Here is a 12360-nt window from a genome sequence, read left to right on the forward strand (position 1 = left end):
TTAAGCTCTAAAAAAAGAGAGCACTGCATATTTTGATGTTTTTCTATAGTCGCCATTCTATTTTGTCACTTTTAAAGCTAAACTAAGCTCACCACAACACATTCTACTGCTACTGAAGCTTTGCAAGCCAAGGTAGATTTTAAATGTCAGCCTTCGTCTACCTGCTGCAAAGGCAGCAGGAGTCGAGTGTTTTAAAGATTTGTAGTTTGATACCCAGTCGTCATGTGATGAAGCTGGTAAACAGGAGCGGTCAAGCTCGTGTTTACCAGCCCAACCACTTTAGCACGTCCAACTTTCTTTGGTTGTTTTGCCTTGACTGCTATGATCTCACCTAAACAGGAAATGACATTTTGCCAAATAGAGTTTACTCTGTTACATTTATTGATATCTGGTATAATATAGCAATTTATAAGTGTGGCTTTTATTTCAACAATTTTATTGTTTCCTGGTGTGACATAAAGATTGTTGAATTATAGGGGAGCTGACAGAGAAATAGATGGTCTAACTTCAGTTGGGGATATTGACCAGTGTATTTTGTCTGTGTTTATGCTACGTCCAATGATACTGGCAATGGCAATGACATACCCAAAAGATGATGATGCAATGGGGAAAATGTATTGCCTACATGGAATATAAACAAACACAAGTCAGATAAACATATCTGGACTACCAGATAACCCCAAGTTCCAGAGTGGCATGCATTCTCCTTAAGTAAGTTCATCAGATTTCCATCTTCCAAGAAAGAACTTGGTTTCTGGGTCAGGAGGAAACATAGAATCGTGCCCAGTTCATCTCTCAGGAGTCGGTAACAAATAGGCCTGTACGGTGCCTCGGATAAACCCTTAGGGATGGAGAGGCAACTCTAAAGCCGGTAAACATCTGTAGACTGTATGTGCAGAGTAAGCAGCGAGGATCCGTCTGGTCTGTGTGATCGGCTCCACAGCTGTGGCAGCAAAAGACCCCCTTTCACAACTGTCAATGTAACTCACACTGTGCTGGGCTGACATGAATCATGTTGACACCGAGGATATCGAGCACCGCCAGCAGATTTACTAGCTTCAGCAAATGAGTTGCCAAGCCAGTACAGTGCAGCTAAGATTTTTTTTTTCTTTCTTGGTTGCAGCAGCATGACAAGGGCCTCAGTATTTTTCCATGAGGGTGGCTATTAATCATGTCAAAGCCTTCCTCAGCAGGAGGCATTCGCCATCTCTGCCTTTTCATGGACAAACACCATAAATTGGGGCTCGCCAATGTCACAAGGGACTTATTGACATTCCACCTAATACATCTTATAAGGATAAGATGTATTAGGTGGAATGAGGAGCCTTGAGGTGAATCTATATAACAGTGAGGATAGAAAGAAATTAACTTCTAACTTGGGCTTCACTTTGTTTTGTTTTTTTCTGCCATAAATCATCAAGTACAGTATATATAACATGTTAAACATAGTAATGAATGTTTCATGCTTTGCATATCACATATTTTTTGTGAATCTTGCATGTCCAGATTCATGCCGACATTAGCACAGCAAAGCAAAGGGATCAGAGGTTGTTACGCGTGACGCCGACAAGACGATCAGAGCTTCAGTGTCCTGCACAAGCACCGCATGCAGTGCATCTTGCGCAACATCATGTGACTCTGACATTAACTTGCTGTAACCCCTCTAGCCCATTTCGCCATTTGAGCATGACCAGTATGGTGCCATAACTTGTAAACATTTATACAAATGTAAAAAGTTGTAAATAATGAGTCATCTGCTTCCTTGAAGCTTGGAACTAATCAGTTATCAAAGCAAAACTGGGAAGTGTATCCTTAGGGTTCATCTGACTCGCACTTCTCACAAGTTTCTTAAAATCCCAACCATTCCAAACGCTGAGAGAAATGTCACACAAACTCTGCAGGTACACGTGAGCGCCGGCCAGTGAGCTTTATGAGCAGTCAGAGGAGCACATGTGCAAACCTGCAAAAAGAAATTACATTCTTAACCCTTTAAAGATCAATAACCTACTAAATGTAACAAGGCCTTGCGTAAGTCATAGATTCAGTGCATCATCTTCATGACTATACATGGAAATGCACAACTGACTGTCACAGCATGGTCATTTCAATGCCATTATAGCAGCTATGGACTTTAAAGCAGCTCGCCACTGCTTAAATTTCAAACTGAAGATTGTCACAGTCAGGGCCAAACAAATAAACACATTCTTGTAATGCCTGATGTTCTTTCTAAAGGGTGCATTGTTGCCCTTTATCAGGCTCGGCCATGACAGGATATCCATGGAGGTGATAACAGAAAAGAGCACACGTGGAATCAAAATGAACATTAAAAATGTTTAAAGACTTTATTGTCCAATAGGCAGTTCTAGTTTATATTTCATCAATTTTAAAAAACAGTTCTTAAAAAAAAAAAAAAAAAAAAAAAAAGAAAATTGGATCTTGAGTAATTTCTTCACAATTTATTAAAACAAATACATTTGGGCGAACCATCCTTTAATAATATATAAAGGCTCTGCATTGAAAAGGTGCATCAGGTCAGTGGAGGGTGGGGATATAAAAATAAAAATGCAATAACACATTTACAAAGAGACATGGCTGTGATCAGAGAAAAAAAAAAAAAAAAAATGTACATGAGATTTAAGGCATCCACATACTTCCCGTATAGTGTGAGAACCCCACACTATGACAGCAGCATCTACACAAGACAGTCTTAGAACAATCACAACCTTAGTGTCACACAACCAGAATATGGCCCCCAAAAGACTTAAATATCAGACTCCCGTTAGATCCTCGGTGTGTTCACTGTGGCTGAGTGTTCAACGTATCTGGAAACACAGATGCCTCAACAAAGTGGCTAGTGTCTTTAACAACAGTGTACCCAACAGTATGTCCCTCTCAAACTTTAGGATAGCTTTACATTCATCTGCAAAAAGTACAATTTTAAGTGGTGCTTGAGCAACTCTCTTTAGAAAAAACAAACACCCAGAATATTACAATTTTACTACTTTAAAAAAAAAAAAAAAAAAAGAAGAAGAAAAGACGACTTGAACAATGACGCCAAAACCAGAACAAATCAGGCTCTTTGATGCATAAGCTTCTGACTTTACATCCAAAGCTGACTGGCGAACAGTTAACACTGCGCTGTACAAAAACACTGAGAAAATATGACACCACCGGAGTGTCATTTACATTTGGGCAGAAGTGCATTTCCCCCCCACGGGAAACCCGATATTTAAATCTAATCCCCACAAAAGTTCAGCACTCCTCAACCACGGTGCCAGCCGAGGAGGAGTACAGTTTTTTCTTAACGAGACGGAAACCTGGACTGAGTTTAAGTGCGTGCCTAAATTTCGGGGCAAAGCAGGTTCCCATGAAAAAGAAGTCCCGCAGGCTGGGCCAGGCGGTGCCGTCCTGCTTGAAAACAAGCGTCAGCTCAAACGTGGGCACCACGGTGGCATCGTACACGATGCGTTCGAGCTGCTTGCAGCCATTGTCCAGCTCCAGGTGGACGTAGAGCACAGAGCCGCGCAGGCCGCAGGGCTCGCAGGATGCCAGCCGCAGGACTTCGCGGGCTATCCTCCGCGTTAGTTTCTCTGGTACCAGCACAGAGGAGCAGTGTAGCTTTGTCTTCTTGGCCCGCGAAAGGCAGTTCTCAAACATCTTTGCCAGCTGCTGACAGGTTCTGTCCTCAGTGGCATCTGCTGTCCTCTGGGGCTCATCTGAGCTGTGATCCCAGAAGTCCAACTCTGAGAAAACAAGGCATGATAAACATTTAAAAAAGGAGGAAAAAGTTTTAAACTTCACCAATGACTGGAGGCATGGATCTGCTTTTGTATGCTTTGCAGCTACAATGTATGAGTGCGTGAACACAGTCACTGAAGGAAGAAAGAAAGAAGAAAAAAAAAAAAAAAAAAAAAAAACTACCGTCACAAGTGTCTGAGCTGCACAAAAAAAAAAAAAAAAAAAAAAAAAAAAAAAAATCAAATTTTATGCGTTTCTGCAGCACAACCACGTAGCAGTGTGCTGCAAACGCCTGCGTTACATTTGCCATTAATCTTAGGCTGCTGTTATGCTGACAAGCTGAAAGGATGACTTCATCTGTACCCGCCGCCTCCTCCTCCTCTTCACTGCTGCAGCCATGCACCACACAGGGACAAACAAGCCCACAACTGGAAGTATCCAGCATCTAGCGGGCTAGCTACACAAACAAACAGAAAACACCAGTACGCTTACCTGTGTTAACACAACCCCGGTCAGATCTTCTTTCCGCCGCTTCTGCAACACACTCGCTGCTTTTGGGCTTTAATGTGCTTGTAGCAACCATGGTGAAGATATCCTGGAGCCGGTCGTTTTCTTGTGGTTTTAGAAAAGCTGCCTGAAAACAGACGTAGCAGCGTCATTGCATCAGTCCAAGCGGATAATTAGAGCTCATTAAGAAAGAACTGGTAGCTACCTGAGGACGCTAAAGCTTTGAACTCTCAAAATGAAGCCCTTAAAAATCCGTTATAACTGGAGTTTTTAACCGCTAAACTAACAGACACATAACTCGTGACATAAAACGACTCACCTTAAATATTATTTAGTGCAAAATAACTTAGTTTAGACGGTTCCTCATAAATAAATTAGCACGCCTCTTTTTCTGCTAAACACACATATATACGTCCACATACACACACTGACATCTAAACGTACTGCAGTAGGCGAAACTTCTGAGGCTTATTTATACTTTCTCTACTCCGCTGACCCGAGTGTTTGACCAATCAGACCGTAGACCAGAAACGCAGCTCTTTTCTGATTGGCTACGAAATAACATTTACATTAAATTATTGACCAATACTTGGGGTGGGTGATATCCGTGTTGCTACGTGGAGAAGAAATCATACCTGCTGTCGTCTGTGAAGTGAAGTTTTTGTACTCGCCTTGAAAAAGGGTTATAAAGCGTTAAATTAGCCGGAAATGCGTTTTAATACGCGCTCAGCGCTTCAACCACCTGTTTGGTAGTTCATGGCTCACTGAGCAAATTTTAATAGCCTCTATATATAAGACTAATTTAGTATTCAGGTTTTACTTTAGACAGACCTCAAGTCACGTGAGTTTTCATATTGCTTAGATAACAAGAAATGTTTTATATATTTAAATGCAAAACAACAAGCAAACAAACAAATAAATAAATGGAAAAAAGTTAAAATGCACACTTTAAAACTGTGGTGTGCAATTAGGGGAAAGTGGGGTGATTTGTGCCAGTGGGGAAGTTGTGCCACCCCCTGTTTCTAGGGAACCATAAAAGAAATTTGTCATGTGACCACACATTTTTGAAGAGTCAGTCATTTTACTCATCCTGTAAAGATGAGAGCCTCACTGCATGAGAAGTAAGCACATTTAACTTCAAAAAAATGGTTTTTGCCCAACAAAGTAAAATTTCTATGATCAAGGTTTTTTGATTGTTGTGTCTGAACAGTTATAGACAAGTTCGAAAACATTCTACAAATGTTTTACTGCTTTGGTATGCTACGCTATAAGTCTATACAGCTAGCATTATGTTAGCTAAAAAATGCTGGATGATGCATTTTTTCCAAAAAGTTCAGGTTGGGGTGATTTGTGCCAGAGGGCCTGGGTTAAGTTGTGCCAGTGGCACAACTCACCTCCACTATTATTTATTGTAATTGTACACTGTCTTTTTTTTTTTTTTAATCACTAAAACTATGTGACATTCTTCATTTTAGACCAAAAATAGAAATAGATCATAATGCCACAGAATTATAAGAGGAAGACAGGCAGGGGTTCAACCAACTGCTCCACCAGTTACCCAGTTCTGCTCATTTTGGACAACCATGAATCTCACATCTCACTGAAGGCGGTGACAACTCCTAAAGAAAATGGTGTTATGCTCACCCTGCCATCACACACAGCTTTCAACTTTTAGACAAAACTATTACCATTACTCAATGAAAACCTACTACAACAGTACAATGGATGGATGCGCAGGTGATGGATGCTGATTTTTTTCTTCATTTTTTCATTTTGAACTCAGCTTTGTTCTGGTGTGTTCATAAAGCGCTAGACCTTGTTTAAGAAAACTGACCTTTGATGTGCTCATGTGGTGCAATAGGCTTGTAGAAAAGTAGCCTTTGATGTTGTAAAATAACTTTAAATAAACCGTAAATGAGTCATTTTGTATTGTATTTGTCTAGCTTTTATAAAGCATTACAGTTTCTGAGATCAAAATATTCTGTTTTACTTGAATAATCAATGGCACAATTTACCCCAATGCATTATCTCCAAATGCACAACTTACCCCGCACTGGGGGCAAGTTGTGCCACAAGACCACTTTTTTTCAGAAAGCTGTATTTCTTAAATACCATATTTCAGATCCAAAGTGATTGTTCCCAGGGATGCACCACATTCTGAAATATATATATATATATATATTTTAGTTGGAAGCACTAACTGGCACAACTCACCCCACTCTCCCCTAATCTTCTCAGGGGTCCACATGAGAAACGGGGACTGTTTCTTATTATTGCGGCCTTCCACAGCAGTCCCAGTTTGCCATGGGGAAAATGAACTGCCCTTTTAAAGCAAAGGCACTGGCTGCAGTGGTAATAGCTTCAAAATATGAGACAAAAGCAGAAAATGATTTTAATCTCAAGTCCATTTTTTTGGATCTCTCACCCCAAACGCAAGTGCGCAATGAAAGAAGTTCATTCTAACACAGAAGCTCAGCAGATGAGGCCCATCCAGAGTGGGTTTCATGTCCCATAAGCACAATTATGTGTAAAATATGTAAAATTTCTCTAAACCAAGTCAAAAAACACGAGCCTTCGGCATGTGAGGAAGGAGGAAGCCCTTTCACTATAGAGCCAAAATGTCTCATCTTACTGTCTGTGTGTATACATTTGGCAGGTAAAACAGGGAGCGCAGTTGTTCAGCTCATCAGAGGTTTATCTCTCATCACACACATACACACACACATAGCCCCAACACAGCTTTTCTCCCAGTAACTGGATCTGGCTGTCTTACCCCCAGCAGCTCTGCTGGCTAAAGGGTAATGGAATCCAGTGGGTGAGAGAAAGAGAGAGCCGGCGCTTTAAACCGGTCACATGGGGAGAACTAGATATGCCTCAGAATGAAAAAAAAAAGTCCCACTCTTTAGCTAATGCTGCTGCTTTTGTAGAAGCAGAAATATACTGACAGGAATTAGATTGGCGAGGATTTTGGTAAAGTTTGAGTGTGTCAAAAACTTGTGTGCAGAAAGAAAAGACAGAAAATGTGTGTGAACCACAGTTCAGTGGAGCCATCATTTAGAAATGGATCAGCTGTCACTGCAGAGGAGGTGGTCATGAGGTTCTGACTGACATTTATGATAAATATAAAAGGTCACAGGTAGCTGTCTGAAGGGGGAAGAGGACGGTCGGGAGCTCTCAATAATGAGTGCTTGTCCTTTAGGTGCATTACAAGCAGAAAGAGCATAGTTGTAGTAGAACGATTTTCCAACACTCATGCAGTGCCTCTGCACTAATACAGATGGTAATCTGTTTTAGGGCCCAGTCCAGCACATAAAACCCCATGTGTAATATTTTCTAAGTCAGCAATCAACATTTTACACCCTGTAATAAAAAATGTACAAGCAAGAAGAGATTCATTTGAAATAATATTAATCATGAGGCAGAACTTCATGAAATATTGAAAATCTGCCATTAGGAGGACTGTTCTATTGTAGGCACAGCGTCCAGCTCTTGTGTTGTAGGTGTTGTCATGGCCTGGAGGAAAATGGAGCAGCAAACGGATTCATGCAGTGTCTACAACTGATGTGTAAAATACATATGCATCATATATGCATCACATGGAAGGCAGTGACAGTAGTTTGAATACATTTGTGACCAATGTTAACAAGTCTGTAGTCAGATGAGAGACTCATCACGCCATCTCAACATTATTTCTGAACTCAGGAGACCCAGTGTGCTTACGTGCTGCATCTGTGTAAGCTTTGTTTGCGTGGCTTGAAATCTTTGCTCGTTTTGCTTTGTGTATCAAACATCTGCTGGAATAAACCAGCTCAGAGCAGACCAGTAATGCAAAGCACTGCTGCATTTGACCTTCACGCCCCCGTTGGTAAGGCGAGTCAACCCAGATTCTGCTTGATAATTTGCCCCAACTCCTGTTTCCCTGAACGAAGCAAAAGCTGAAACGTGTTGAGTCTCAGGTTACTCATCCATTCTGGTTCAGATGAATCTTATCTTATCCCCTTGAAGGCACCTGGTATGCTGGTCTGGGACCACCCTCCACCCCAGAAAATGTGCCACTCGGTGCCCCCCTCCAGGAAAGTGAATAACAAGAGGCTTTTTTTTCCTAGCTGCATTTTACGAGGAGAGAGCTGGTTGCACGTGCCAGAGCTCGTACTGGTGTATAGCTGAATTTTGCTGGTGTCGCACACAGCTGACATGCCTGGTAAGATCCTTCAGGGAAGCAATCGAGTGTTAAAAAAAAAAGAAAAAAAAAAAGAAGAAGAATTCATCTCCTTTTAACGTGCTCTTTTGACCTTTCTGCTCCTCTTCAGTGGTGTCTGTCCTTAACAGACCAGTTAACTGCAGTGTTTATTGTGACCGTGTTCAGAATACAGGGCGCTACAGACCTACAAATGTCTGACTCCCACTGAAATACTTCAGCTATTCCTATAATTATACCTTAACTGAGAAATGAGTCATTTACTGTTATTAAATTCTACATAACTTACAGCAAACCTACAACACATTTTAAAAAAAATAACAGCAGCAGATTTTTTTGCCCTTTTGTCGTAAAGTCTTCTTACAGTTAGCAACTTTTTAGACACCTGAGCAGAATGAGGAAATGGAAAAGACCAAAGGCCACTCCCGTTCAGTGGACTGTGTTTGTTTAACAAGCATGAAAGTTACATCAGGTTTAGGTCTGAAAAATACAGTTCTGTGCAAAAGTCTTGTGCCACCCCACATTTCTTTATAGTTTGCTGGGACAGTAGGAAATAGGTGCAGTGATTTATTGAAACATGCACACACACACATATGTGGAAACTGCAAGTATATAAGGCAAAAACAGAGTTTGTAGCTTTCTTGTCATTTCCTTTAAGCAGTCTTCAGGAATAGAGCTCCAGGCTTCTCGAAGGACTTTCAAAGCTCTTCTTTGCATGTTGGCGGCCTTTTGTTCTCTGTCCAGATGATCCCACACTGCTTCAATAATGTTGATTATAGGGTGCATGAAAATGGGTAACATCAACTTTGATAAGATCCCCAACAGCACTTGCTGACAGAGCCTCTACATACCTACATGATGATGATTTGAACCAAAAACTTGAAGTCATCACTTCATAAGACCTCACCCTGTTTCCCTTCTTGAGAGCCACCCTTCCACTGAGACCATTTTCTGATGAGGCTTCAGGAAAAGGCAGATGGATCAACTGCAGGGCCAGATGGATGTTTCAGTTTCAGTGTCGGGTATTTGTTGACTTTTTTCCTATTTCTTAAGGACATGACTTTCAGGGACTGTTCATTTGCTGCAGCTGTTTTTTTTTTTTAGGCCTGCAGCTTCTTCTCCTATTTTATGCCTGTCAAACTGTGTTATCGTTGACATTTTTGTAGCTTCAATTAAAGAAAGCAACAGGCTGCAAGTAAAAACTGCCAAAAGATAGACTTTAAAATTGGTTCTTTGCTAAATTGTCCGGTTCATCCCTTCAATTCAGTTCAGTTCAGCGCCAAATCACAAAAACTGTTATTTATATAGCGCTAAATTACAAAAAACAGTTGCCTCAAGGCACTTTATACTGTAAGGTAAAGACCCTACAATAATTACAGAGAAAACCCAACAGTCAAAATGACCCCCTATGAGCAAGCATTTGGCGACAGTGGGAAGGAAAAACTCCTTTTTAACAGGAAGAAACCTCCAGCGGATCCAGGCTCAGGGAGGGGCAGTCATCTGCTGCGACCGGTTGGGTCTGAGGGGAGAGAGACAGGACTAAAGACGTGCTGTGGAAGAAAGAAAGAGATTAATAATAACTAATGATTAAATGCAGAGTGGAGTATGAACAGAGTGAAAAGAGGTGAATGAAAAGAAACACTCAGTGCATCATAGGAACCCCCCAGCAGCCTAGGCCTATTGCAGGATAATAGGCCCTAACTATAAGCTTGATCATAAAGGAAAGTTTTAAGCCTAATCTTATAAATAGAGAGGGTGGCTGTGTCCTGAATCCAAGCTGGAAGCTGGTTCCACAGAAGAGGGGCCTGAAAGCTGAAGGCTCTGCTTCCCATTCTACTCTTAATTATCCTCTGAACCACAAGTAAGCCAGCAGTCTGAGAGCGAAGTGCTCTGTTGGGGTGATATGGTACTATAAGGTCTTTAAGATAAGATGGGGCCTGATTATTCAAGACCTTGTATGTGAGAAAAAGAATTTTAGATTAAATTCTGGATTTAACAGGGAGCCAATGAAGAGAAGCCAATATGTCACCTGCAGCCTTCAGCTGCAACATTTTGGATCAGCTTTTAGGACAGCCTGATAATAATGAATTACAATAATCCAGCCTAGAAGTAATAAATGCACGAATTGGCTTTTCAGCATCACTCTGAGACAGGATGTTTCTAATTTTGGAAATATTGTGCAAATGCAAAAAAGCAGTCCTACATATTTGTTTAATATGTGCTTTGAAAGACATATCCTGGTCAAAAATGACTCCAAGATTCCTCTCAGTGTCCTGGAGGCCAAAGTAATGCCGTCCAGAGTTTTTTTTGTGTGTATGCTTGAATGATTCATAGGTCAGTGTTAAGTGGCTTAACAAACAAAAAAACATTCCTCTGAAAATGGTCAGGGTACAGGGACTGGGCTGAAACTGAGTGAAAAAGCAGCCAATGTCCAAAGAAACACATTGAAAGACCTTCAGAAAATCTGGGAAACTACTGCTCTGCTTGTTTTTTATGGGCAACTTGTTCAATTTTAATAAACAAATGAGTCATACTCTGAAAGGCAACTTTTACATGCTAGAAATATGAAAAAGTAAAGTCTCTTTTATCCTTTTTATATCGTCTCAGCTGCGTCTGACCTATTCAACTTTTTCACTGCTACAAATGGTCCAACATGCAGCAGTTAGACACTTAACAGGTGCTAAGAAATGAAAGCACCCCGCTCCCTTCCTAGCTCTTTAAAGCCTTTAGTAGTTTAGCCCCACAGCACATTTCTGATCTGCTTACACCATGCTCTACCCCGGGTCACCCAGGTCATCCTCACAACTGCTACTCTCAGATCTAAAGTGCCTGCTCCCAGCTTTGGAGCAATCTTCCATTTCACCTCAAATCCTGTCCCACAACTGATGTAAATGTAAACTGATGCAAAGTCTAATCCTCGCCATGTACTTCCTGCTGTTTATTACCCTAACTCCCTGTTCATCAGATGGATCGTTTTATCGTCCACTCAGGCTGCATCGACTGTAAAGCGCTTTGGGTCAGCTCCTGCTGTTTTTAAATGTGCTATACAAATAAAATGACTCGAATTTTATGTGAGTGCGTTTGTCAAATGGCAATTAAAAAAGGCTGACCATGCTCATTTCTAACTCCAGACTTTTTTTTTGTATTTCCTGGACTCTAACAGAGTAACTTTGCATAAGTTGCAGTTCAAGATATTTATTTGCCTCATACTGTTCCTCAGCTCACCCACTTTCTGAAACAAGCCCCTTTAGCCCCCCCCCCCTCCCTTTTTCAGCCAGCTCCCTTCCTGATTGGCTGCCCTGCCACAAAGAGAAGGTTCGAACAACAGATGGGTGGGTGCACTGAATATAAATCGGTTTATATTGTGTGGGTGGGTGTGCTGTGTTACTGACATCACAGAATGAAGAATAGAAAAAAAAACAGTGTGAAAAAGAGTGTTTAGATCAGTCTGAAACCTGATGTTTTGTTTCTCAGGGATTGCTTTTACATACTCTGACTCTCACTAAATAAATAAATAAATAAGTAAGAAAGCATTAATCCTCTTTAAATTGTACATTTTTTTTGGTTCTCTGCTGCAAACATGCAGATTATCTCCATTAATTCTCTGAAGCCTACGTTTTAACGAAGGAGACTTCTGCGCTAAAATAGAAACATTCAGAAGGGTTCAAGTTTGTAACTACAGAAAATAAAGCAAAGATTTATATTGATTATTTACAGTGAAAGGGGGGGGGGATCAAAGGGGTGATAAACACTTTGAGTGGGAGTGGAAGCTGGTGAAGAACGCTTGCCACGATAGCCTGAATGTCAGTCAGCCCAGGCCACAGCTGTTAGTGCATTTTATTTGTGTGTGTGGCGGGTCTTCTGCCAACCTGCTCACTGTGTCTTTGATGGAAACGTGCCCACAATCCAAGCTGTTG

The 12360-nt window shown here is 41.1% G+C and overlaps 1 protein-coding gene across 1 annotated transcript; it reads right to left on the bottom strand.

Moving 5' to 3' along the window:
• Positions 1-2442: 2442 nt before the first annotated feature.
• Positions 2443-4707, bottom strand: LOC115775208 (DNA damage-inducible transcript 4-like protein). Its single transcript, XM_030722762.1, has 3 exons — positions 4565-4707; positions 4231-4372; positions 2443-3743 (listed from the first exon to the last, which is right to left on the bottom strand). The coding sequence occupies exons 2-3, from the start codon at positions 4319-4321 to the stop codon at positions 3253-3255; spliced, it is 582 nt and encodes a 193-aa protein (XP_030578622.1). The 5' UTR covers positions 4322-4372; positions 4565-4707; the 3' UTR covers positions 2443-3252.
• Positions 4708-12360: the final 7653 nt, after the last annotated feature.

The sequence above is a fragment of the Archocentrus centrarchus genome, assembly GCF_007364275.1.
Source record: "Archocentrus centrarchus isolate MPI-CPG fArcCen1 chromosome 18 unlocalized genomic scaffold, fArcCen1 scaffold_23_ctg1, whole genome shotgun sequence".
Taxonomy (NCBI): Eukaryota; Metazoa; Chordata; class Actinopteri; order Cichliformes; family Cichlidae; genus Archocentrus; species Archocentrus centrarchus.